The sequence below is a fragment of the Platalea leucorodia genome (genome assembly GCF_965183815.1).
Source record: "Platalea leucorodia genome assembly, chromosome: 3".
In the NCBI taxonomy this organism is placed as follows: Eukaryota; Metazoa; Chordata; class Aves; order Pelecaniformes; family Threskiornithidae; genus Platalea; species Platalea leucorodia.
In genome coordinates this window covers 122,109,978-122,136,971 of record NC_138825.1, presented here as the reverse complement: position 1 = coordinate 122,136,971, position 26,994 = coordinate 122,109,978, and the positions used below count along the sequence as shown (strand labels likewise).

Below are 26,994 nucleotides of genomic sequence, written 5' to 3'. Positions count from 1 at the left end.
AGATAAGAGTCTTCTAGGATTGGAGATGTAAGAACTTAATTAACTACAGGAAATACAGATTTTCGTTAGTGCTCTTCTTTTAAAAAACAAAACCACAACCATAAACCCTGTTGAACATATGCAAGAGTGGATAAGTGTATGCTCAAAACTATTAAAAAAAAAAAAAAAAGGTTAAAACCCCAATAACCCATAACCAAACACTAGAGTACATACATGGTTTTGCTCATCACCCACCCTCCCTGTAGCATGGAATAACTGAAATTTAAAACACTAGAGTATTAAGTCCTTAAGTTCTCCGGAGCTGTTCAAGCAGGCTGGAACTAGAAATACTCTACAGGGTCTCAGATAAGCACAATGCATGGATGATCTAGATTTTACAACAAATTAATGATTCAAAATGTATAATGAAACTCCTTTATCATCCTGTAACCTGTTCAGGTTCAAAAAATCAGCTTCTTCTCTAACAATTAAGAAATGGCTTTGCTTATAGGCAATAACTTCCATATTCCCTAAACATGGCCTCTTAAAAGACTAGCAGACAAAGCAAAGGCACAAACTTTCAAGGAACAGCCAGACCAAATCCAGGATTAGAAGCAATCTGTGGGCAGGCAGTGACACATCTGCATCAGGTCTGCACACAATAATACTGTTCAAAGCTAGGGATGCAATCTCAGCTTTCTTTCATTTTTTAATTAATTAACAAAGTATCACAAAGTGGAATGCATGCACTATGCATGCTAAGGATAACACAGTACATCTGCTACTGCTGCTTCCATTTATTACCTGATAGATTAGATGCTTATGATAGTTTTATTTTAAAGTGAATACCAGAAAGAAATATTCATCTTATAGCTGTCAATGCACAGCCCAGCTTTCAGCACCCAGACAAATAAGCATCTCATCTTTAACTGTGACACTCTTCCTTGGAATGAAACATGCTTGGAAAGCCCACACAATTATAAGGAATACAACTGAACATCATTTCCCCCTTTCCATTTATAAGGCAAGTCAGTCAGTCATTCCCATTTAGAAGGTACAGAAGAAACATGCATGTCTGGTAACAAGAGTAAAACAAATTCTCACATAGATGTAAGCATAGATTTTGGTCCAAAGAATAAAATGCATCTTATTGATTTTATCTTTAAAACTGTCCTGTTTCACATCCCTGGAGATAAAATAACCCTTAATGTTCATTTCTGCATCTCATAAGAAAGTACCTTTCTGCACTAATTTTACCAAGACCTTAAATAAAAGCAGTAAACAACCACAATTCTTTCCCTGCAAAGTCAGTAAGAGAGAGAAGTCACTAACCAACTACAGACTAAAGCATAACCTTCTGACTCTATTCTGCGTAACAACCACTGTATTTTACTTAAAATTACTCTGCATGTCCTCATATTTTAAGCTATTATTTGTCCATCCATGAGTTATACATGACAGTTATTTAAGCCTCTTCTGAAACAGACCACCGAATGGTCTGGACTACTGAAAGAATATTAATACACAGATGTAACTATTTTATTTGAGACTGAGAAACATACAGCATCATCTTACATGAGAGGTATGACTCCACATCTGGAGATGTTTACAAACACTTCTGGTAGTTTCTAACTGAAGTCTAATCAGAGCTCTGTCCTTCCCCTGAAGTGATTTATTTATTTTTAACCAAGAAAGCAGGGAAAAATGAATCTAACATATATGCTCACCTCCCTCTGAACTGAACACGCAGCACTTTTTGCAGAACTCCATGGCACGTTTGGCAGTTAATGGCACTGCAAATTAAGCACCAAGGACTTTTTTCTTCCTTCCTAAAAATGCTTTAGCAAAACAGTGTAAAGACCAGACAACATGTAACCAATAGCAAAGTTTCCGTAGCTTCCAGAATCTGGCTCCAAACCGGATTAGTTTGGACTAGCAATTATTTTTTTTCAAAACACATTATTTTAGTAGTATTCTGAATCTTCCATACCAATTATTTAATAATTGTACAGGCTTGCAATTTAGCAACCATGACCTTCATGAGGTAACCACTGACAATTTTCAGTGAAGGAAATACATGGCATGCTTGCAAGTCTTGCGATAAAAAACAGCTTCATATCATTAGGAACTTACATACTTAACTCCAGCATGCAAAGACGAACAGACCGCAACCTGCAACTTACACAGTACTTTGCTTTTTCTGAAGAGTAAAGCATTTCTATATGAATATGCACATGTCAAGTTAGTTCTGCCAGTATGGTTCACTGCTCATTTGCGAGCAAGCAAATCCATTAGTCATCATGGTTCCCATCTACCTTTAGTTCCATCTAAAGTAACTTAAAATTTAAGGTTTTGCTAATGCAGTTGGATTCTCTCTAAAGCACAAGCAAGTTACCTTCTTACCATCAGCTGCAAACTATACTTTCCTGGGTATAATCTCTCTAGACCTTCACCTGCCTTTACCTGCTCAGCTCCTTTCAAGATGGCATTATCTTCCCAACCCATCACACTGATTACATCAATCCTCCTCCTTTCACATCACCCTGAACTCTGTTTAGTTCACTATTTGAAATACAATTAAAATCATTTCATAATATAGTCCCACCCTGACCTTAACTGAACATTCTGGCATATCAGGAATTTCATACTTTGACCCATTGCTGCCCTCAAGTTAGGGCATCAATGTACCTATTAAAAATTGCTAAGCAAGAATGACTAGCCAAATACATAGTTGAGATTATAAGAATTTTCTCCAATTCTTATTGTTGAACTCTTCCTCTCCTTTCTGAAATCACTGCTTGCCATCATAAGTCTAAATCCTATAGAGCAGAAAATGCCTACCTCCAGTGTTACTTATTTGCACAACACCTATCACAAGGAAACTACAGGACAAACAGCCACAGCTTTAATAGAAATTACAACCATGAAAATTAGCTCTTAAGAAGTAGGTCTAACAGTAAGTCAGTAACATTCAGGACACCAGCCTCTTTCAGAGATCTCACAGTCACAGATGGTGTCCAATAGGTTTCTGCTAAAACGTATCCTTGTTTACTTGAACATACACATTTTTCTTAGCTACTTAAGCACATAATTTTTAAAAGCACTTAACATTGGAGAGCTGTATTGATAATTCCTATGATTTACCCGAGAGACGTTAGCAAGAGTTAGGCCAACACCCAGGTGCTCCAAATCCCCTCTTCCGTACAAGCTCTTGGCCTCTTTTTGCCATTACTGTTACTTCTTCTGTGACAGTTTAAGGAGCTGTGTGAACTAGAAACTTTGCAGTTGACTCTGTGAATGTCTGATTGTAATCAAACATACTTCTTCAAACATATGCAAAATACAGGGGTAGAGAAAAGCCAAAGATTATTCACAAATAGAAATTTATTCTGCTTTAACTTGCAAATGAACACGTACTAAGATTATTTCAAATTAATGATTACATGAACCACTAGGAATGCCAAGTATCTGAAACAGATTACTGATCTAATCAATAACGTTTTCAGTACCTTTGACATGCAGTTTTCTGAACAGCTCTATAAGTTCTTAATCGAGTCACTCCTGCCTGGTTCCATGAGAACACAGGCCTAACTAGTTTCCCTTTTCTTTACATACTTTGTATATCTACACATTTGGATATTTCACAATTACAACAAGAGCATCAACTCAATTAGTTTCTACGGTATAATTACACTGCTTGAGTTTGGCCTCATGCCTTAGAACAGCCTTGCAATAATGACCTAGAGAGACACTGTCTAGCTGGTCTCACTGCTTGAGGGCATCACATCAGAACGGCAATAACATGAACAGTGTTCAGTGTTACTCTAGACTATGATATGTAAGTAATTTTTAAAACACTTGTAGCTTACTAAATTACAACTTGCTTATGCTGACAAGTTACTAATTGACTAATCAAATTTCAGACAGCTCCATTCTATGTTATTCAAAATTGAGCCCATGAGAGTAATTCAGTTGGTTATGACACTCAGAGGCTTAGCAAATAATCTAAAGGCTACTGAATCCTGTTAAACCTTAAGCAATGTTCCCAAATCCATGTATTTGAAAATCACAAGTAAAATGCCAGTAAAGCATAGAAGGATTTCTCGTTTACTTGTCAGAGACATGACTGAGTTTTTCTTCCTGCCTTTTTAGCATATTCTGGTTAGACCTCAAGATTTTCTTCAGAATCATCACAGCTAAATATTTCTTTTTCTAAATGAAACCTAACATTTTTGCACTTTCACAAGACTCACAGAGATGGGGCTTTCAGAAAAGCAGAAATAAATCCTGTTACAGTTGGTAACGCTACTTTTAAGATCAGCATTCCCATCTACACAGCAATAATACACAGGAGAAAAAGGAACCAAAATAAAGTAAAATTCAATTTGCATATTAGTAACATGCCAATACAAGGCTGTGCAAAGTCCGCTACAGTTAACAGAAAGACTGACACCGCCTTCCATGCCACTTGGATCTGGCCAACAATGAAGACAGATATGCAAAAAGGGAGAAAGGGAGGGTGCGCTGCAACCTGCCAAGTAAGTTTGCACTGCACAGGGTGCAGTGCCTTAAGCCAAAGGGAAAGAGAGGCCCGTACCAAGAAAAAGAGCGATATGGGAGTCAGATCAAAGCCTTCAAAAGAAAATTTAAGCGTATCACCAACCCTACTGCAAACCTCAGAACAGATTCACTCTTAGGAAATCAAATGTCACACAATAAGTCATTAATACTACTGCCATACAGCAAACTTGGTTGTCCGCAACGTCAGGTTCTTACCTCCTTTTCACATACACAGTAATAAATATTTTGCATGTATATTGTGCTTTGCATTCATAGGCTGCAAAGCATTTATTTGTAGAATTTCTAGGAACTTATAAGCAGTTGATCTGTACATAGGATGTATAAAAATACAGTTAGTAAGTGTCAAAATCACTTAAAGCCTACACAGAGAAGTATTCTTCTTGACTAGCTGTTATTCCTAGGTTTTTAGCATGTACCAGTAATTTCTATAAGGACTAGTAATTTCTATAAGGAATATTACAGGATTGCTATTAATATACCACCACATCTGTTTGTGCAAAATAAATAAAATCCACTTCCTCCAGAGAAAAATTACAAACTACTGACATTTCACAGCATCAGAGCAACAAGAAGAAATCAATAACACCCAACAGTACATGGCACACTGCAGGCCAAAGCCTGGCCTCCGTCACGTAATTTTAAGCCTACAACAACAAAAAAAAAAAAAAAAAAAAAAAAAGTTCTATAGACACCTTCAAGATTAGTTGCAAGACAACAAAACGAACAAGGCCGGGTCCACTGTGTGCAACAACACCGCAGGCCACGAGAAAACCGACGCAAGAGCGAAACATGGCAAAAGCTGCTCGCTGCAACCTCCAAGCAGCGAGTAACCCCAGGTCGAGCACTTCTACCCAAAAATTGCATGGTTAGGAGGCTGCAGAGCTGGGAGCGAGCTGGCAGCCGGGTACCAGGCAGCATCGCTGCCTGCGTTGAAGGCAGGGCCACTCCCCAGCATCTTGGCTTCGATACCAGAGCGGGTGGCTTATGCGGAGGAGCCCCTTGGCAGGGCTGCTGGCCACATACCCCCGCGGCGGTTACGCTTTGCAGGCTGCTGCTCACATCTGGCCAGCGCGACCTACGAAACGCAAAACCGCGAACATGGATGGAGTTAGCAGAAGCCCCCCGCGCCCACCGGCACCCCCACCCGCCGCCCCCTCCCGCCAAGCAGCGCTTCACAGGTCTCGCTGACTGGAACCCGCGAGGTTAAGATTTCTGAAGGCCCCAAAAACGAGCAGCCTTGCTAAGTTAGTTAACAGCAACACATTGTCTAATTGCGTGCCCTCGCTGGTGACTCACTCAAAGGCTCACCCCCGGGGATGGATGGATGGGTGGATGGATGAGGAGGCTGAGGTGTGCAGGGGAGGAAGGAAGGAAGGAGCAGCCTGGCTTGGTGGTGCCCAGTGCCCCCCCACCCCGTGTGCGCCTATCCGAAAGGGGAAAGCGAGGGGCAGGAACTCAACCTCGTCCCTTCCCCTCCAAGCGCTGCCTGGACCGAGGCAAGAAATGAGGGGGACGAAAAACGGCGGCCTCTCTCTTCCCCCCCCCCGCCCGCCGCCACCACCACAGCAGCTGCGGCTCCGGCGCTGAGGCTCACACGCTGCGAGGGGGGGTAAAATGGCGCCGCCCGCGGAGGGGAGGGGCCGGTTCCGCCACACACCGGCCGCGGCGCGCCGCCGCCTCCATCTGCTGTGTGGCAGCCGCGGCCTCCCAGGGCGAGGGGTGGAGCCGGGGCGGGGCGGCGCTCGCCGCCGCTTCCTCCCCGCCGCCGCCGCTTCCTCCGGCTCCCCTCAGCTCCCCTCAGCCCGCCGCGGCACGGCCCTCCCCGGCCCGCCTCCCGCAGGTGCTGCCTGGCCCGGGCAGCCGCGGCCGTCCCTTCCCCCCTCAGCTTTCGGCATCGCTGGAGGGTGGCGATAGGAGGCTTCAGGGCTGCTCCGAGCGCTCAGACCCGGGAAGGGTTTGGGGAGAGGAGGCTGGGTCCCCCGTAGCGGGGGGGGGGGGGGGGGGGTGCGCTTAGGCGGGTGTGTGGCCTCAGTGCAGGTACCAGCGCACCCTCATCTCTGCAGCTACAGCGCTGTGGAGGTGTCTGAGAACAGAACAGCCCCTTCCCCTCACTGCCGAAAATGGCTCTCCGCGTACATTTTTACCCTTGGAAATACCAGTGGATCCTTACTACAACATAGCAAGTAGTACTACTTCAACCATACCGAGGTGGTTAAATGCATCGAGGTGGTTAAATACCTTCCACCTATAAGCAGGGCCTGTGTTTGCCCTCAGTTTCCTGGCAATGGCAGCTTTCCTCTTCCCGTGTCCCGTCAGCTCAACAGGTTGATAGGGAAGGGCACGACTAGGCGAGCTGGAGCATTTAACCGACCTTTCCTTGCTTCTGTCAACCTTTCCTTTCTTCAACACCTCCTAATTGCAGGTTTTTGTGAATTCAGTTTGGTCATTCCACTCGTCTGCCAGTACACGCGTAGGTTTGTTAGGAGACAGGCTGATTTGTACCGTGGTATAAACCAGAATGAATAAATGTGACCAATAGAGGTAAATGCAGTAACTGTTAGTGCTTTCTTCACCACATGTGCAAAAATTTTGCTTTTCTTGAAGTTTTGCAGGGTGTATGACTTCCAAAGTTACGATCTATCTTTTGCTTTGCCCTTTCCAGTCCATCTTTAATTCAAATTCCTGCCTGCACACCAAACAGCATCCATATTACTTCTACTACGATTCATTCTAAGAAACTGACAGCTTAGCGACTTCATGATTTTATGTACATCGTAGCATTTTACTTCTCTTTTTTTGAGGGATGACGAAGGGGGAAGCTCTGGCAACCACTGCAATGTTCTTAATGCTCTAGGGGCCATCAGCTTATTTGAAAGTCATCTTACTTTCTGCCTTTTTCCTTTAGCTTCTTTCTGCTACCCTTACTTTTTTTTTTTCTGGCTACCATTCACTCCTCATCCTTCTTACTGCTTCATGTAAACACCCTGTCAGTCCCCTCCACGTTGCCTCCTTCCCGTTCCCACCTCCCACATCAGCTTCAGAAAGACGAGGCGATCCTGCTGCTCGCTGCCGAGTGCTGCCAGCCTCTTTCCCTTCTGCTGTTGCTTACAATGATGAAAGTAAAGCCGATACCAGCCCAAGCACTGACAGCAACAGGGCAAACCACCAAGCAGCTAAGATGATAATCTCCTGGAGAATAAGGGGCTGCTGATTCTTGCGTGCTCAGCAAAGTCTAATTATTGCTGCGAGGAGGATGGCCTGGTCTATTCCTTCCCTGTTACACGTTTTAAAACACCTGGGCAACCCCAGCCAAAGCAGGGCTGTCGATAAGCATTTTCCTGGCCAAAAGGAGAATCAAAGCGTTCTGTCAAGTTATGAAAGGTACTGCAGTCTTCCTTGAGGCGAGTCAAGTTTTTAGCTAAATTCTGTAATTTGCCAAAACCTTACATTAAACTGAGGAAGGCAAGGCAGCATATTGCTGACGTTTCTATGATATGTACCGCGCATATCTTTACATATATTGGAATTGGTAGGACAGACTAATAGGAAAACATGGAAAATAGAGAAATTACTATGCCAATTCCAAATGGTAATTTTAAGAAGGGAATTACTGGGGTAATACGGTTGAGCATGTCGAATGTGAATTACATAATTTCCAGGAGCTTGAGTAGAGGCAGTGTGACTTGGTCAGGTGCCTGAAAAAGCACTGACGGAACATTTTCTGACAAATTTTGTTGCCGTGCAAAACCCTTTTGCCCTCAGTGAGAGGTTACCAGTTCAGAAGTGATTGAAGTTAGTGCCCGATGATGAGCTGGGCTGATGAAAGAACATTCCCTCTGTTGCTGCTTCTACACGTGATAACTCCTGGCAGAGTAATTGAGCAAGGCAGATACTTACTGGCTATGGAATCTTAAATCTATACAAAAAAATTTACTAGAAGACAGGAGGAAAGAGGACAGGAGCACAATGTCCCTCCTAGTACTGTGCGTTATTGTTGGCAAAAGTGCAGTGGCTTCTCCCTGCTCGAGTCTGAATTCTTACTATACTTCACAGACAGGAAAAAAAAACTAAGGAAGTTTTTCTTATGCATTATACAGAACCAAAGAAGGGCACATACAAAATTATTTTCCCTTTTCAGGTCACCTTTCCGATCGTAAGGTCATTATAAACTGTCTCAGCACTTTTGCAAACTGGAGTCTGCTCAAACCATAATGCTTACAAAGTTTCACTTTGAATAGGCCTGATTTTCTCTGTCATTTGTTTTCACTTTTTATTTCTCTGCAGAACATAAAAAGTCAGAAAAAGATTTTATTTTCCCCTATACAGCATATAATTTACATCAATCATCCCAGGAGGTCAGTACCACTGGGGTGTCATTTAAATACAATGAATATAAAGTAATGAAGCTCTTGCTGGAGTGGATGGCCACAATTCTCAGAGAAAGAGAGGGAGAGAGTTTCCAAAGCATGTGGAGAAAACACAACGGGAGACCGAGTGAATTCATCACACCACAAAAATGTCTCCATCCTGTCGACAAAGTCATTAAAGGAAAATGAACCATTGTTACTCTAGACGCTTGCATTCCTTTGACATAATAACCTCAGTATAGAAGCATTGGTGCAAAGAGAATTTGCACACACAAGAGAAAAAAAAAATTCATCTATTTTTTTAAAAGAAGAAAGTATCCAGATTATGTAATGAAAGAAATCCTCCATGCTCCAAAGAAGAGACGGAGCCTCTGCAGAAGCCACAACTAATAAGGAACCGTATGCAGTGGTACAGGGCGGTTTCTTTTCCTCCTGCCAACATGCCAAAGTAAATGCCAACACGGGCAATTCTTTTCAGATAACCCACAAGTGATGTTCTCCTTTAATTACACAGATGTTTCTACCCTTTGCTGATCCATAGCCATCCTGGCTTTTAAGATCCCTTGTTGAGATTGTCCAGTACCATTTCCCTTTTCATATTCATTTACTTCCAATAATTTTTTTCAGTCTCCGTTAAAGCAATCTGTGAGGAATGCAGGGATTAGAAAGGTTTGCTGTGTTAAATTTTCTTTAATTCTTTGGCAAAGGGTGTCCAAATAAGAGAACGTGTCACGTGCCTACAGTAAATCATAGCATATACCAGTTTCAGAAAATAGATTGTACTTGTGTGGGTCTCCCTCAAGGAAATACCACTTTAAAGCAAACCACCATGCAACCCCTGGTAAAAAAGGTAGCATTAGAAAGCTGCAGCAGAAATCCCTCCCTTTATTATAAATTATTCCATGGTAGGGCAAAGTCCTCTTTGCTATACTAATTAAAACAGAAGCATGCTTATATCAGCTTTATTGTCAAAACCATATAGGAACATAATACATAGAAATAGATAGATTACATTTTTTTTTTTTAATACAAAAGCACTACATAGATTTACGCTAATACGGCAAGGGAAAGCTACCCTTTATTTATTTTTAGCAACTGCACTGGAGCAGGGAGCCTGCTCAAAAATGAGCAGAGCGCTGCTGAGGAAACACATGCCAGCAAACACCAAACCATACCTGTTAATTACAGCTAATACGCTCGCGTACAACAGCAAGCATGCTATTTATCCATCATTTACAGCCACTGAAGTGTAGGGAAGTGAATTGGTTTGCTGGCAAATGTCCCAATTAATTGGGCGTGCTATTTATTAGGGTGCTGATTAAAGTGTACTCTGCAATATAATAGTCGAGTATGAAGTTGCCAACTCTTATTCACTCCTGGCTCATATGGATGAAAGCAGGAGAGTAGACTAGCACAATATGAAAATAGTGATGTACTCTGTGCCAAAATGGATTTAAGGCAATTCCAATGCCTGGAAATTAAAGACCTGGAGAAACAGAATTAGGTAGCATCGTGATCTTGAAGAGAGGAGTTTGTGTTGTGTAATCCAGTTGCGACCAAGAGCTTCAATCTGTGATAGTCATTTTGTGCATGTATTAACACTCCTCTCAGGAGACACCACCATAGGCACACCCTTAAGTAAGCGGCGTACAAATGAAACAGAAAATATGATAAAAGCAGAGGTTTGTTCCTGACTGATGAGAGTCAATTCACTTGAAGAAAAACTACTTAGAGGGGTCCTTTTCCCAGCCACCTCCTCCTTCTGCCTCCAGTCAACTGCCCTGACTGAGACTATAGCTTAAATAAGCCTAGTTTGTTGTACGCTATTCAAAACCATGGCTTCCACAAATGAGGTTGGGAATTTCCACACACAGTCAAGGAAACTTATGCTAATAATTGTATATATTATCTGAAGTAACGCTTGAGGTTTGATCTCAACCAAGATAACCACCAGAGCAAACCAACATCGTGATTTGTACCAGCGAAGAATTTCTTGGTCCTGGATGATTCTTAGCTTACCTTGTTAGCACTGACGCAAGACCTGGAGAGAAGGCCCAGCTGGCTGTGGTTATTAATGAACTTTTACAAATCTGCACATGCTTTTGTTCCTACCTACTTCCTACAATGGTCACGGCATTTTAGCAACATGCTGCATTGCACCTCTGTAGCCAGAGATATTCGAGGGTGACCTCTGTGATCAGAGAGCTCCAGCCAAAAGCCTCTTACAACAGAAATTAAGTCTTGGTGTAGAGACTTTCTTACAAAGCTGACTGTGCCCAAAAAACATGCAGCTCTGAAAAGAGCACCCTGGCAGTATGCTAGATGTTCTGGTCACCTAAAAATGAGAGCAGGAAAGAGGAGGCAAAGCTCCAAGCTCCACTTCTCCCAAGCAAGGGACAGAGCCGACACTGGTAGCCAGAGACTCCTCTAGCTAGGGAGCAGGTAGCAGCTTTAGCTACACATTGTCCATATGGACCTCAAGGAACTCACTGAAGCAAAACATCAAGAGAGATTCATCACCCATGTAACCACAGTTGCCCATTACTCTTGCCCTCCCGCCTGCCACCATTTAACTGAAATCACCGTACTGCACAAAATGCACAACCAAAGTAGCTTAACCCTGGCTGAACCAAAAGCATAGTGATTACTCTAATAACAGCATACATTCTGGCAACTACGATATCAGGAGTAGGTTTCAATTTCAGGTGCAGTCACCTAAAATTAGGTGTCTACATGCGGGCTGTATTTAGGTTCCCACTATAGTCAGTAGAAACCCAGTCAACATGGTCAGTGCAGGCAAGAGACCAATTCAGTTCATCCGAAAGCAGACACCTAGGTTTGGTCATTAGGCTTGCTCTCTAGAAGCCACTGACTGCATTTACTAGGCCTGAGTTTGATTGTCTATGTCAAGTACTCTGAGCTATGTTTTCTGGCCTCCATCTGCCTTTCCAAAGAGTAAAGGACCTCATGTAGGTCCCGACTCATATGTGCCAGCCCCATGGCGATTTCTTAGGTAGCCCAAGGCAACTGTCATGGCACTAGAGACTTAATCTTAGGCATGTGAATTGAGCCTTAGATCACCATTGAGTGTAATGTGAGCTTAAACAGCTAGCTTAAATGCAAACATATACATTGTAGATAACTAAATGTCGGTGTCTGAACCCCCAGCTCTCCTTCAGCTGTCATTTGTCCAAGGAAAAGAACATGTATATATAGTTATTGTTTACTTATATTAGATATACAAATTGGAGTATTACGTTGCTTGCAGAAAATTTGCAGGTTTCTGAATCCTTTGTATCCCTAACAAAAATACATCTGGGGTCATTTTGCCATGGAAAGCAGGTGGGATCCTCAGGTTAACCATTTCCAAATGACGTGTTTAGGTTATTATGGACTCCTATCAGAAGCCTTTGAAAGATAAGTGTGAATTAACCAGAACACTGAGCTTTCCTCTGCAGAGGAAATATAAACAGAGAACATTAGTTCTTTTTGGATTTCATATTAATATAATGAAAGTTTCCAGAATCAGTCCATTCAAAACAGTAATTTCTTGAAATATAGGAATAGTGCCAGGAATTTGCATCAAATTACTCCTGGACTGCAGAATAAATAACATCAGCCACAGGTTGCTAAGGATTTCATTTCCTCAATGTCCTGAAACAAATTTGTGTTATTTGACTGTGCAGAGCAGGTAGAATGCTGAGTTTATGGTTCCCCGAAACTTTTCATCCCCTAACGTGGGTGCCCAGTGGTGGTAATCTGCGTACATTAGATATGAGATACAAATGTATCAGGGAAGCTTTTTTTTTCCCTCTGAATAAATGTTTGAATATTTAGGGCCAAATTCCATTGCTAAACATATGAACACAGCTCTCTTTGAGTTCATTGGAGTTGTGCGTGTGTATCTAAGAGCAGAACTTGGCCCTTATGTTTTAGATTTTAGCACTAAGCTTCCAGTGTAAAATAACATGTGATCTGTAACACACAGGAGAGCGGTAAGACCTGGTTTTAAAGGAAGGGTACAATTACACATTTCTGTCTTTCTTTCTTTTGAATGAGAAGCACCGCCTTCAGCAGTGCTCCTGAGAATATTCTTACCTCTTCTCTAGACAGTCTTCCTTTTGTACAAGGTGCTCCTCTGGCAGCTTTGATCATTTCTCTAGCTGGGAAACAGAGTAGGATACTTTTCTATTTCTTTGCTACTTCTCTTCAATTTCCATTCTGCCAGTTTTGACTTAGCATCATGACGGAAAATAGAGAAGCATTTTTAAATACTCTTAGACTGATGAATTAGATACATTTTTAAATTATGAACGAGTTAAGATGTTGATTTTAAACTATAGGCAATGATGTGTTCAGATCAGCCAAAGGACATATCCAGTCACCCTTTCCAATGAACCAATATTACAACTGGGATCAGCTAAAGCGTTTTTACTGGGAATTGCCACAGAGTGCCGATACAGAACTCTTGAATCCAGAGGGATTCTTTCCCTATTCTTGCTATATTTTTTTATCGCTCTGTGACAAAGTATTTGTGAAATACCTAGATTCTTGAGTGCCCATTTTATTTATAAGGCTTATATTCACCTAACATCCAGAACCAAGAAAGACAAAGAATGACTGCATGGTACTCGTGCAATCTTGTGTGAATGCCATAGGACACGCAGTCTGATAGAAACCTGTACCAATGCCGAAAAAAAAGAAGACGCAATGCCAAAAAAACCAAAAATCCCCTGAGTATAAGTGCAATGATTGACCACTCTGAAATTTCTCTGGGGTTTCAAAATTCCTCAGAAATTACTTTCTCCCATCTAATATAGCTCTGGATTTTCTCATTATCAAAAAAATACTCTGACTGTTATCAAGTCTGTGAGCACACTGAACAGTTCATATATTTTAGTGGGTTTTGTGAAAGTCAGGTTCTTGTTGGGGATTAAAGTTTTTGAGGGATGGAAGGCTTTTGGAAGATTTCTTATGAAGTTCACTGTCTACTTTAGATTCTTCTTCTGTGGTAATATGCTAATGCTAATGGCATCCAGCACAGCAGAGGAAGATCTTGCACAGTTTTAAAGTTTTACAGATGCAATTGTAAGTGAGAGTGAGCTGCTAGCTTCCTTCAGTCTTTTTAAACTCCTGCACAGATAGATAGACAGACAGACAGATAGATTAAACATTAATCCTTCTAAAAATGTTGTTCCATTTGCAGCCAAAATAATATTTTATGGTATTCATTGCAAAGGTCAACTAGAAGTTCTTCCATACAAAATAGCATCTTCTTTTATCAGCTTGAAAATAACTTTGGCTTCAGTTTACTTCCTTGTATACTAGCTTATTCTTTGCAGAATTTCAAAAATAAATACCATAGGAAAAGAAAACTTCTATTACAATCCACTTCTTTCATGATGCTTTCATGGAGCTAGCCAATTCTTAACAAACATCTAAGAAGCAGAGATACCAGTAGAGGTCCAGTCTGGTTTGGCAAAACAGGTTTTTTTCTTATGCTTTTTCCCGTAAGAGCACAGAAGACCACATAGCATATGAAGGGGCTGCAAGATGCAGCGTTAGGCATTATGTCATCAGCTTCACATGATGAGAGTATTGATCACTTGCTTATAACATGGGTATTTTCTTCCACTAACTCTTCTGTCAAAGTCAACTTTTCTTTAAATTAGACTGCATAATATTAAGAATCATCCGGTTTTGACAATTGCATTGGGGCCTTGCATACCATATTTATGTAGATGATAAGTGACAACGTATTAAAAATCCTGTTCATCGTCTGGCATCCTGCAAGTGTACGTCAGCACAGAAAGTCACAGTCCATGCTGATGCTGCAGGCTTTGCTCTATCCCAGGTTTACTGAATTGGGCCTTTTATAGCATCGATATTTCAGTAGGTATGCACCTACCCCAGACAAATGATGTGTTTTTGACAACTGCTGTCAAAATGCCCGCCCACTCTCCGCACATCTTGGAGCAGTGTTGAAAACAACTGCTCTTCCAGTGTGGCCAAAGTCAGTCGAGTTCAACGCCTATTGTAACAACTTCTTCTATACACGCTGAGCCAAATCGTGTTTGCCTTATTCAGGCAAGTTGTCCCATGAGCCCTTGACAGGCATGATTTGCTACGGTGAGCAAGGAACTTACCTGACCTTGTCCACACCAGTGAGGCAACCATTTCTACTACTACTTGAGTGGATCTGAGGGTGCAAAACTATTTCTGACACCCCTCATCAAAACCAGATCATTTTTCTAGAGAAGACAAAGCCCCAGTGACATTACATGGCGCACGTGCTGCAGTACAGTGGGGTGAGTTAAGGACGTGGCATCGTCACTCAGGAAGGCACTTACTTGTTTTAAATTCAGAATACTTTCATAGCTAGAATAGTATTTACTAAAGGTTGTATTGATAATTTCACATATGATAGTTTAAAGAAAATAAGCACACATATTGCATGCATCTAGTAAATTGGGCAGACTTCGCAGGTAATAACAGCCCAGTTTGCCTCTCACACTAGTGTAAATCAAGAGGGGTACCACTGAAAGCCACCAAGTTACTTGTACATGAAAAACTAATATTTCTGAAAACATGATATACAGACACTTACTGAAGTTCCTTCTTCTCACTTAATTTTCATGGTTGCCTTAAACAGTTATGTCTCTATTGGATCCAGAGCATAAAATGGGGAGAGGAAGGGGAGCAGGGAAGGAGCGTAATGATAGGAGTACAGGATGGGCAGCCAGGAGAAGAAAATTGCCTGTCCTGTTCTCATTTATGCCGAGATACAGATCAAACAGCTTTCAGACTTACTAAACATTTTGAACATCCTGAGAGCTCTCTGTTTATTTCAGATGTGTAGAACGCCATAACTTGCCAGCAAATGTAGCTAGGCATGCAAGTGCGTGCATGAAAACAACATATTAGTTACAAGAATTATAATTGTCCTATGATTTTCTTTCTTTCTTTCCTGAACCAGAGTGAATGTGCCATAATCTAGCAAGAATCTTATGATAAGTAATGTCAGAAATGGCTTTTTTTTTTTTTCCAGAGCTGCCGACGGTCTATTTTAGACATAACATCACCCTTTACTGTAGCCTTCCACATAAAAGCAACACAAACAGTAATGTCTCTAAGCAAGCATGAATGATTGGCTTGCAGAATCTTTACCAAAAAGGGAGTTTATTTACTCCACACAGGTCATAAATTTCCTTAGAAAAACTATCAGTGGTAATCTGCATGTGGTGTTTAGTAAATAGAGCTTTCCTCTGATTCCCTCAGTCCATGTTCTTCAATTGTCAAAAACAGTGGAAGATGGTTTTCTCATGCCTAAAAATACAAAATATTCTAGCTCTTTAAAATGGAGTGGAAACGAAGAGCTGAAAGACTTTACATACTCTTCAGCAAGAGGGGCATTTAGACATGTGAAAGGATAAGGAGAGCAACCCAAAGTAGCAAGTTACCTAAAGGCTTGCCTCTGCTTCTCTTACGTGAAGCAGCACCTTATTCCGTGAAGGCTCCCATTGAAATCAGTGGAACTGCAGACAGAATAAGGCTTTTCTTCCTTTCCAAGGGGAAAAAAAAAAAAAAAAAAAAAAAAAAGAAAGAGGGTGGGATCTGCCTTTTCATGTAACGGGCTTTTATCTGCTCAAAAATCACGCTAACCTCAGGGTGCCAAGCACAATGTGTTTGAAAGCATTCCAAGGATGGGAAGAGCTGCTCTGTCTTCTCTACTACAAAGGGAAGCTTGGTAGTCATGGGAGCTGCTGTGGTCTTCCAAGAAAGGTTTTGCATCTGCTTTGCCCCCTCTGAGGACCTCGTACTTGTTCCTCCTGGATACTTCCAGGTTGTGTCTGTCGTCTTATGCTTAAGCTAGAAAAACATTTGAGTGACTGACTTCCCGATGAGTTTTGCCATGAAAGGACAGAAGGATTTCTCCCTTGCTTTTCAGTATGTATGCATTTAATAAATTATCTAAATATTTATAAGATAAACTAGAATGACAGGTTTTGGTGTTACATCACATAAACTCCTAATACCATAACACTCCTAATATCCCCAGGTCAGAGGATCTTATTGACGTTTGAATGTCTAGTGTTAATGGTGAAGATTTTAATTACTTGCGTCCCTTCCAGGGCCTGACCAGCATTTGAAACAAATAGTTTAAAACTTATCATACTTATCATAACTGAATTATGAAGTGCATTATGAAAGAAATGTCCAGAATTTGTACATGACTATTTTTTCTTTTCTATCACTTCAAAACAGACTATTTAAAAAAATCTGTAGAGAATTTTGACTTCTGAACTGAGAGTATAAGCCAGATTTCAGCCTGGAAGGAATTTTTATGGTTGAATTATAGACTTCTAAAAGACACAATTTAAAACTGAACTGCTGACAGTCATTCTGATCATATTTTATAAGCTACTATTAACTAGGATGAGACCTTAAAGGAGGAATAGATCCCATATCTATCTGCTGAGTCTAGGGTTTCTTATCCTTTCCTCTAAAACATCTAGTGCAGCCTACTGTCAGACTGGGCTGACTACAGATCCAATCCAGTCTAGCAAGCCCAGCGCTGCTACGGAGGCTTTGCAAAACTGAGCTGCCAACTACTCCATCTGTACTGAGCACGCGCAAGGAAAACCTCAACAATTTTCAGCAACTTCTAACTCGGCCAAGTTCGGGTGGATCCTTTTGGTCAAGGGCAACAAAAGGAACTTATCTGATTTTTCTTCCTTATTCCTCTCCTCCTTAGTAAAACTATCCATCCCGGCTCTGAAATAGATATTGGGATGATTCTAAGAAATGTTAAACTGTTGTGCACCAATGTGTTTTCTCTTAATGCCGACCTTAGAAGCAGCAGAAGTATTTCTGCTGGAAGTTTCCAAAAAATTCAGCTTGAGGCAGACTGAGGATTGAAAAGCTCATCCTGAACAGTTAAAAATTGGCAACGTTATGTGAGTGAAAACAAGGTCTTATACTGGAAAGTGGTAGACAAGCTTAACTGCAGATACTGCTGGCAGCTTCACCTATAACATTTTTGCTGCCAGATCTTTGTCTTTTATTACTAGAGGGAATCATTCCTGTGATGTCTAATGTCTTGTCGTCTGCTCTTATGGCTTGTTTCTGGACTGATGTTGTTGTCTCCTGTGACTTGGCTGCCAATTCCACAACTGTCGACTCAGGGACTGATCCCGTGTTATGCTGCACACATTCGAGGTCTTAAGACCGCACCTAATTTGGGGCGCACATATATTATGCTAAAATGTGACCAGGATGCTCAGCATTTTCAGGATTACATTATGTCATACTGTAAATATGATTATGTTCTTGATCCTCTGGTCTGGCCTGACTGTGCTTAGTTCCTCATTTGAGTGAATTTTCAGGAAAGAAAGAGCAAAAATAGACTAATTTTTATAGTTCCTCAAAGAGGTGGTTTGCTGTGGCCATGATGTTTACTCTACGTTTGCCATTACCATATGCTTTCTTCTTCTATTACACTCCAGTAGACTGCACCACCTCTCTCAATGTTGTATGTTTTCAGCCTCTTTAGAACAAGTCTATCACTATTTGGTGTTTTGCTATTGCTCCAGCTTCAAGATTCATGTTATTAACAAAGAATCTGCCTAAAAATTATTTCTACCGTTCATGCTATTGAGAAGAGATTTACAACGGGAACCCTCGCCATTGCAACACTGAGACAGTAAACGCAAGAAGCTGGTGGCGCGCTTGTGGTTGGGCGCATTAAAAACAACCTCTCCCGCTCGAGACTGACTTACATCTTGTAGTATCTTCTGTGTGAGCTTTATGGAGCTTGTATCTGGCCAGAGTGCACTTCATTAGTCTCTTAAAAAGCAGCATGCAAAATTTAGGGACTCTGCAAGGTTCCAAATGTATAAACCCTTTTTAATTACAAACAGTTCTACCACCCACTTTCCCCACAGTTAGTCAAGGAACCAGTTTTCATTGAGGTCAACAGAAAAAATAACCGTGAAGTTTCTGGCTCATGCTGGTTTTATATATGCTGAAAGAAGGGAAAAAAAAAAAAAAAAAAGAAAATTTAAGCTCTCATATTTTAGCCTTTATAGCTCTAAAACAACGTGCTGATTTTATCTGAAATCATTCAAGGAAAAAAAAATTACTTTTTCCTCATTCTGAAATCAGTTACACAGAAGTTGGGAAGAGGATTAATGGAAAGGGACAAAGTCAATCTTACCATGAAAAAAACAGTTTGTTCCTAACCATGAGGACCGTAACAACTTTCTACAGTTAATTTTTAGCTTGCATGTTGCAGGCAAAAAAAAAAGAAAAATATAATCTACTTGAAGAAGGGCAAACGTTTTTTTAATCGTACTACACATTCAGGTTTTTACTGCCAGAAAACACAGGCCATACTTTCTCTTTCGGGCGCTGTTAAGATGACAAGGAGGCCCACGTTTCTTTCCTTCGCAATGATGACATGGTCATTTGCTGCTTTAAACCTCATTGAAATACATGCAGTTCCAATGGGGCATAAGAGGTTGCAGACAGGGAGGGAAACGGGAGAACCCGACGGTAGGACTGAGACCTAGGCTTGCAGTCCATCCTTATTAGAGAAGCAAAAAATAAATCATTTAGGAAAAAAAAATCAGAAGCAGGAACTGTTTACTTTGCTGTTTAAATAACGGGCGTTTCACTGCGTGCCATGAAAAAGCCGACCATTTTTCAGTAGTGACACGGCAGGTTTCTTACCAGCCTTTAGAATTTTTCTCCTGGTATTACTGGTACGCTTTACAGATGCAGAGCCCTGCTCATCTGTGGACTTCTGAGAATTTAACACATATTTTTCTATCTCAAAAGGTGTACGGTAGTAGTTAGTACCCCATTTTAGACTGAAGGAAAACTTGCTAAAAGGCTTGTCCGAGGTCACGGAGCGAGTCAGCATCAAATCCTGAGACAGAACGCAAGAGTCGCAGCTCTCGGTCCTCGCTTCCTACTGAAAATACTGGGGGAAAAAGTAATATTCTCAAGATTTTTTTATGTAATAATTTTCTAGCCTGTCTTTCAAACCTTTATGCTTATGTTTGTATCAGGGACTATAAACGCTAAAAACCAGTGCATGGTGCTGAAATATGAAATGCTTTCGACTAATGTCGGGACACAAAGAATCTTCTTTTATCTGGGCTGTAAATCAATGGGGCAGGGAAACAGTAGTTAAACAAACCGTAGTAGTCCCTAGTCTGACCATGAACGCTGTAGTTACAGAACTCATTACCACATGCCTACTTAACAGACCAAATAACCTGCAAATCTAGAGTTGCTATTTGTCATACTTAAGAAAAAGCAAAGAATAGCTGGGCAAACAGTCAATTTACCACCAAAGCGAAAGCAAAGCGCTGCCAAGAGACACTGGAGCTTATCTTGCCCCTACTGAAATGAGTGGAACTTTGGGCAAAACCTTCTCTAGCATTAAGCTTACTTAAATTCACACATTTTGGCTCAATGCACATTTTCACGAGTGAATAAAAAACTTTGGGAAGGTAGGTTTTGGAAAGAGAATATTGGCAAGTCCTTACCTATAGTAATAATTGCTGACATTGCTGTAGTCGCTCTGACTAAAAATACCCAATACAATAACAAACCCAGTGAACCCATTCATTTGTTCCCGTTTCACAAAGGCTATTTACATATATAGAGAAGCTCAAAATAAATTCTGTATTCATCGTATTTACAGCACACTCCAGCCCCACAAACTGGCATTGAAACTATTTATTTAGGGAACATCATCCAGGTTAAAATCTTTCAAATTTGACAATTGTTTTTCATCCTGAGCATACGACGCTTACAACAGGAGCGTGCTGGGCCCGTGTTTTATAAATGTAACAGTAAACAAACCCAGTGCTCTTTAAAACATTACCTTTTTGTCCAAAAGCAATCTAATTATGGCTGTATTCATAACATAGTTTAAAGTAAAAAAGCTAAAAGACAATCGAAATTGCAGCAAACGTAGCCGTACTAATGGGAATCGTATTTCATAAAGTGGACCTGAAGGTGTTTGGTAGGACATAATTTGCTGTGCAAGCACATTTTTTCCCTAACCTCCTACAATTCTCTAACATCTTAAAATATGACCCATTTTGCAACCAGTGCTAAAATTCTGAGAAGTTCTGAAATAAGACCCGAGGAAAGCCGAGCAGCAGGGTTGCTCTCCATTTCAGCCAAACCCATGCCAAAGTTCCAGATTATATACATCATAACATAAATTACTATTTCTGAAAAATCCCATCCAGCTTTTATGCAGGTCCATAAACATTACTGGTACTTTTATTAATTTGTCCATAACCATTTAAATAAAATTCTAGTGCTCTGAGCTGTGATCCGTTCCAGGCTGTAGTAAGTTCCTGTGAAACGTGTAAATGTTCAGCAGAAAGATATTTTTGCACGGAGACTGAAAATCAGCTGTGCCAGATACCTGAAACTTCGTTAGGGCGTTCAGTGGAAAATTTTATTTCGACATTATAAATAACCATGGACTATTTTAAGTGACCTTACACTGGTAGCTTCCAATAACTTATTTTAGTTTATCCTAATTAACTTTTTATTTTATTTTAGTAGGAAGAGAGGCGACTGTAAAACTTTTAGTGTGACTAATTAAAAGTGGAAGTGTATCTTCTTGTTTGAAATAAAATAAATCATGATTGTCAGGCTTATATAGTATTTGGACATAAGACAACCTCTTGCCGTCTTTCTAGCACCTTTGGAATGGCTCTGATGGAATGTTTTCCCCTCCAGCTAAAGGGGGGGAAAAGCCGAAAGAACCTGTGGTCATAATCATTTTACCAAAATAATTATGGAAAAATGTATTTTCTGTATTGCAACTGTAGCAAACCAGAGCTTCTGAATATGCTAGCCCTTCTAGGCGAGGAGTAACTGTCCTTTGGAAATGCCTGCGGCCACTTTTGGGGAAAAGCAGATCCCTATGGTTGCCGGAGGAGCGGGGCGAGCTCAGGAGGGGTTTGCGGCGTTACCCGCAGCGATCGCATTTTCGCAAGGGGACAGAAAACTTGCAGAGTCCCTCAACACCGGGCCAGGAAAAGGGAAAAAAATAAAGGGGGGGGGGGGGGAAGGGGGGGGAGAAAAAAAAAGCCGAGGACACAGATCCCTGGGAGGCAGTGGGTCAGGGGCTGTTACGCCCCACTTTAACCGTGGGAACGAGCGCGGAGGGGATGAGTAAGCGCCGAGCGCGGGGCCGGGCGGGCGCGGAGGCGGCGGCCGCGGTGCGCGGAGCGAGAGCTCTCCCCTGTGACCGAACGACGGATCTTTTCTTCGTCTTCTTCTTCTTTAAAATCCCAAACCGCGCCGCAGCCCGGCGGCTGCCTCTGCACGCACCTTCCCCCCGCGCAGAGCCGGGGGTTGTGCTCTCATGGGGGGGGGGGGGGGCAGGAATTTGGGGGGGGGTGCGCGGTGGGCAGCGCTGGAGGGCGCGGAGGCTCCGCGGGGCGCGGAAACAGCCCCGGGGGTTTCTCTTTCCTCCGCCCCCCGCCGTGCCCATGTACATGGGACCGCCGGGCTTTTTCGGGCAGGCAGGACAAACCTGGCTTTTCGGCTGGGTCAGGGTGCCGGACTAAAGTAAAAGCTCCGTAAAAAGGACACAGCCCCCCCAACACAGACAGACAGACAGACAGACACACACCGCCCCGAGTCACACACAGGCGGCGAGCAAGGAGCACACACGCAGCGCCGACTTTTTACAAGAAGGTGGAAGCAGCAAGGCGAAGTAAAGCCTTAGAAATTAGAGGGAGGGTTGTGATAGGTTGTTATCTGCGCTGGGAGGCGTTTACACTTTTTTACTATTGGGTATGTAAATTGTTTTTAATAAGATCTGCCCTTTTTTTTTTTTTTTTTTTTAAGGGAGAAAACAAACCAGACTCCCTTTACCTTAATAGTCTGAGGGGGGTTTTATAGCTTTCATTCATTCAAGGAAATGGTTTAGGCTTTAGACTACCGGAGACTTAGCAAAAAAACCCCTTTGGCACCAGATTATTCTTACTATTATTTTTTTTGCAAACAAGATTTTTCATGCTTTTTTTTTTTTTTTCCTAAACAAACAAGCCTAAAAGTGTTAATGGAAAAAACCCGGAGAGAAGTGGAGATCGGAGACCGTCTCCTGCTCCCCCCCTTCCCCGTCCCCGTCCCCCTCCCGTGGGTGAGAGCGACTTAAAGCAAAGTTTCTCCTCCTGGGGGGGATGCACATTGTTTTATTTATTTTGAAGGCTGCAGAAGTCTGAGGACTGAAGCACCACGTGCTGCTGACTCTCATCAGCATAATGATCGCCTTAGCCAGAGCGTCCTGTATATATAAACCACAAAAACCTAATCATTAGAAATCCCAGCCTCCAAAAACCACATTCAGGACAAAAAAACTGTGGCTTTTTTTTTTTTTTTTTTTTTTTCCGGCTCCTTCATCTTCCCCGACCTCAACTTCTTGGGACCCAAAAGAACTTTGTTGGGTTTTGTTGCCTTTTTTTTTTTAAAAAAAAAAAAAAAAAAGATTTTTCAGAAAGAAAAATAACTCAAACAAACCGACATTTTAATGATTTTTTTGCTGCTGTTGTTCATCAAGGGCGGAAAAAAAAAGATTTTTGTTAGCCTGTTCAACTCAACGGACTTGGATCCAGCAGCGACTTAATTAAAAGGACCGGACTGTACCGAGGCTGCCTTTTCCCAGAGTTTACTTGGTCATATTTTAGAAATCAGCCTAAGGAGGGGTGTTTTGGGGTGTTTGGGTTTTTTTTTTTTATTTTCAACTGTGCTCCCCGCTTTTTTTTCCCTGGCAATCCGAAAGTTCAACTTTTCTTAAGTCCTGATCCTCCCAAAGGAACCGGCTAAAGCCTCTCTTTTCACTGTCACTCGTGTGACTTTCCTCCTCACCCCACCAACCCCAGTAACTTGCTTTCCACGCCGAAATCGCTTCGGGAGCGCCTTTTTTTTTTTTTTTTTTTGGCGGGGGGGAGCCACTTTTCCCAAGCCCCTTCCCGAGCTCCCGCTTCCTGAAGCCAAAGGCAATAAGCGGGGGAGCCCAGCGGCTCCTCGCCTCTGTCCCAGAGAGACTTTTTTGTTTGCTCCTTTTCTCCTGTTTGTTTTTTTTTTTTTTATTATTATTTTTTATTTTTTTGGTCCGGAGGAGGAAGATTTCTTCGGAGGAAATCGGGACGTTCCCCTGAACACCCCCTCGCCGGGTCCGAGAGTTACGCTCCTCTTCTGGCGGCCGCCAACAGCAGCAGCCCAGGAAGCCGAACCAGCAGCGAGTTTTCCTTCTCCCACAAGAACCTTTTGAAAAATCCGAAAAGGAAAAGAGGACGGGGAGGGAGGGGAAGCAAAAGGAAAGAAATTCAAGCACTTGAGGGAAGAAGCGGTGGCTAGAAGGAGGGAAAAGAGCAGAGAGACTGTGCAAGAAGGAAGGAAGGAAGGAGGAGGAGAAGCAGCAGCGTTTTGCAGCTGGGCAGAAGCCGGGACCATGCAGTTTCCAGCCGGGCTTTGCTAAGCGGGGCAGCCCCGGACCCCACAGCCAGACTCTGTCTCCTCGCTGCTCCGGGCTGCAGGCGCCCCCCGCCCGGCATCGCCCCCCGCCCCGTCCATCTTTCTTTAAAAAAAAAAACCCAAACAAAAACAGACTGAGATTTTTTTTTTCTCGTGCGTTTAATCCGCGCCTGATTTTTTTTTTTTTTGCCTGATTTGCTCTTTTGCCCCTTATCCTCACCCCTCCACTTTTTCATTCACCCCTTTTTTCGCTATATTTTTTTTTTTTTTTACAACCCACACCCCCCACTACACGCCTCCTCCAGCGATCCCCCTACCGCTCCCCCCCCCCCCGCCCCCCAATTCGCTAACTTGTGGCTGTTGTGATGCGTATTCCCGTAGATCCCAGCACCAGCCGGAGGTTCAGCCCCCCCTCCAGCAGCCTGCAGCCCGGCAAGATGAGCGAAGTCAGCCCGGTCGTAGTAGCCCAACAGCAGCAGCAGCAGCAACAGCAGCAAGAAGCGGCGGCCGCCGTGCCCAGGCTGCGCCCCCACGATAACCGCACCATGGTGGAGATCATCGCTGACCACCCCGCCGAGCTGGTCCGCACCGACAGCCCCAACTTCCTCTGCTCCGTCCTGCCCTCGCACTGGCGCTGCAACAAGACCCTCCCGGTGGCATTCAAGGTGAGACACCCCCTCCCGCAGCCGCCGCCGGCCGGGGCTGCCTCCCCCCGCGCCGCGCCGCGCCGCGCCGCGCTTCCTCCCGCAGAGCCGCCTCTGCCCCCCCGGCCCGCAGGGGCTTCTCTGCCCCCCCGGCCCGCGGGGGCCTCTCTGCCCCCAGTGTCCCAAAGGGGCTTCTCTGCCCCCCCCCCCCCCCCCCGCGGTGCCTCCTGTGCCCTCTGTGTCCTGCGATGCCTCCTGTGCCCCCCCCCCCCGCCCCGGCCCGCAGGGGCTTCTCTGCCCCCCCCCCCCCCCGCGGTGCCTCTTGTGCCTCCCCCCGCCCGCAGGAGCCTCTGTCCACCCCCGTCCTGCAATGTCTCCTGTGCCTCCTGTGTCCTAAAGGGGCTCCTGTCCCCCCCCGGTCCCAAAGGGGCTTCTGTGCACCCCCATCCTGCAATGCCTCCAGGCCCGCAGGGGCTTCTGTGCCCCCCCCGCCCCCCGCCTGCAGTACCGCCTGTGCCCCCTGTGTCCTAAAGGGGCTCCTGTGCACCCCCGTCCTGCAGTGCCTCCTGTGCCCCCCCCCGGCCTGCAGTGCCACCCGTGTCCCCTGTGTCCTGCAGAGGCTTCTGTGCACCCCCGTCCTGCAGTGCCTCCTGTGCCCCCCCGGCCTGCAGGGGCTTCTGTGCCCCCCCTCCCCCGTCCTGCAGTGCCTCCTGTGCCCCCCCGGCCTGCAGGGGCTTCTGTGCCCCCCCTCCCCCGTCCTGCAGTGCCTCCTGTGCCCCCTGTGTCCTTCAGGGGCTCCTGTGCCCCCCCGGTCCGCAGGGGCTTCTCTGCCCCCCCAGTCCTGCAATGCCTCCTGTACCCTCCCCTCCCCAAGTCTTGCAGTGGCTTCTGTATCCCGTCCCCGTCCCGCTGTGCCCCCCGCACCCCCCGCCCTGCCGTGTCTGGGTGCTCCCCCCGTCCCGCTGTGCCCCCCGCACCCCCCGTCCTGCAGTCGCTCTGTCCCCTCTGTCCCGCAGCGCCTCCTGTGCCCCCTCTCCTGCGAGGCGTCCTCGCCCCCCACCGCACCCCGCTGCCCCCCGTGCACCCCCCGCCGTGCCTCCCATCCCCCCCCGGCCTGCAGCGGCTCCGGTGCCCCCCCGGCCGTGCACCCCTGCCCCCCCGGGCGCCATCCCGTTATCTCCGTCCCCGCGGGGCCCGGCAGCGCCGGCCTGTCCCCCCGCAGCCCCCCTCAGCAGCCCCCCTGGAGACACCCCCTGCTCCCCACAGCCTCTCTCCCGGGCTTGCCTTTTTTTAAAATAAGCCTCTGCTTTCCCTCCCTGAGGAAGGGGGGATTCACCCGTCGGCCGGAGCTCAGTGTGAGGGTGCAAAGTGAGTGCCCCCCCCAACCCAGTACCTCACCCACGGGGGTGCCCCTGCCTCCCTCCCCGCTCCCGGGGGTGGGCCTGGGGGATTCGGGGTGGCTTCGGAGCGTGCTGGGGGGGCCGAGGGTCAGCCCGGGGGCACAGGGCTGGGGGGGGGCCGGGGCATTGCCCCCCTACCCCAGAGGCAGCCCGGGCTGCGATGGGGCTGGGAAGGGGGGGACGGGGCTCCTGGGGGGGGGTCGGGGCCCCTTCACTTCTCCTGGTGGACAAGCGAGGAAGTGTCTGGCCAGAAGACGCGCTCCTTGGCAGGGCTCGCACGTTTCAGTAATAAATACCACCCCGATCCGCACCGGGGATGCTGCTTTTAATTTTCTGTCTACATCCCCACAGCGTGCTAATGAGAGGAAAAGATTTTTTTAAAAAACTGTAATAATAACAACAATAATTGCGTGCTTTAAAGCAAGACTTTTTCCTCTCCTGGCAATATTTGAAAGCATTCCCGCAGAGTTTTCTCTCCCGTGGCCTTTGGTGGGGTGTCCCGGA

The 26,994-nt window shown here is 44.4% G+C and overlaps 2 protein-coding genes across 4 annotated transcripts in view; one reads left to right on the top strand and one right to left on the bottom strand.

Moving 5' to 3' along the window:
* SUPT3H (SPT3 homolog, SAGA and STAGA complex component) overlaps positions 1-6,108 on the bottom strand; it is a 282,918-nt gene extending 276,810 nt beyond the window's left edge. The window contains exon 1 of the mRNA XM_082307715.1: positions 5,857-6,108. The gene's annotated coding sequence lies outside the window, so the exon portion shown is untranslated. The remainder of the gene's footprint in view (positions 1-5,856) is intronic.
* RUNX2 (RUNX family transcription factor 2) overlaps positions 1-26,994 on the top strand; it is a gene marked incomplete at both ends in the record, with an annotated part of 222,061 nt that overhangs the window by 37,352 nt on the left and 157,715 nt on the right. For 2 of the 3 annotated variants that reach the window (XM_082307714.1, XM_082307713.1), the window contains one exon: positions 24,828-25,111. In XM_082307714.1, the coding sequence (XP_082163840.1) occupies positions 24,828-25,111 (284 nt within the window). Of the gene's footprint in view, positions 1-24,811; positions 25,112-26,994 lie in introns of those variants that run through there. The other variant, XM_082307712.1, reaches the window with a different exon arrangement.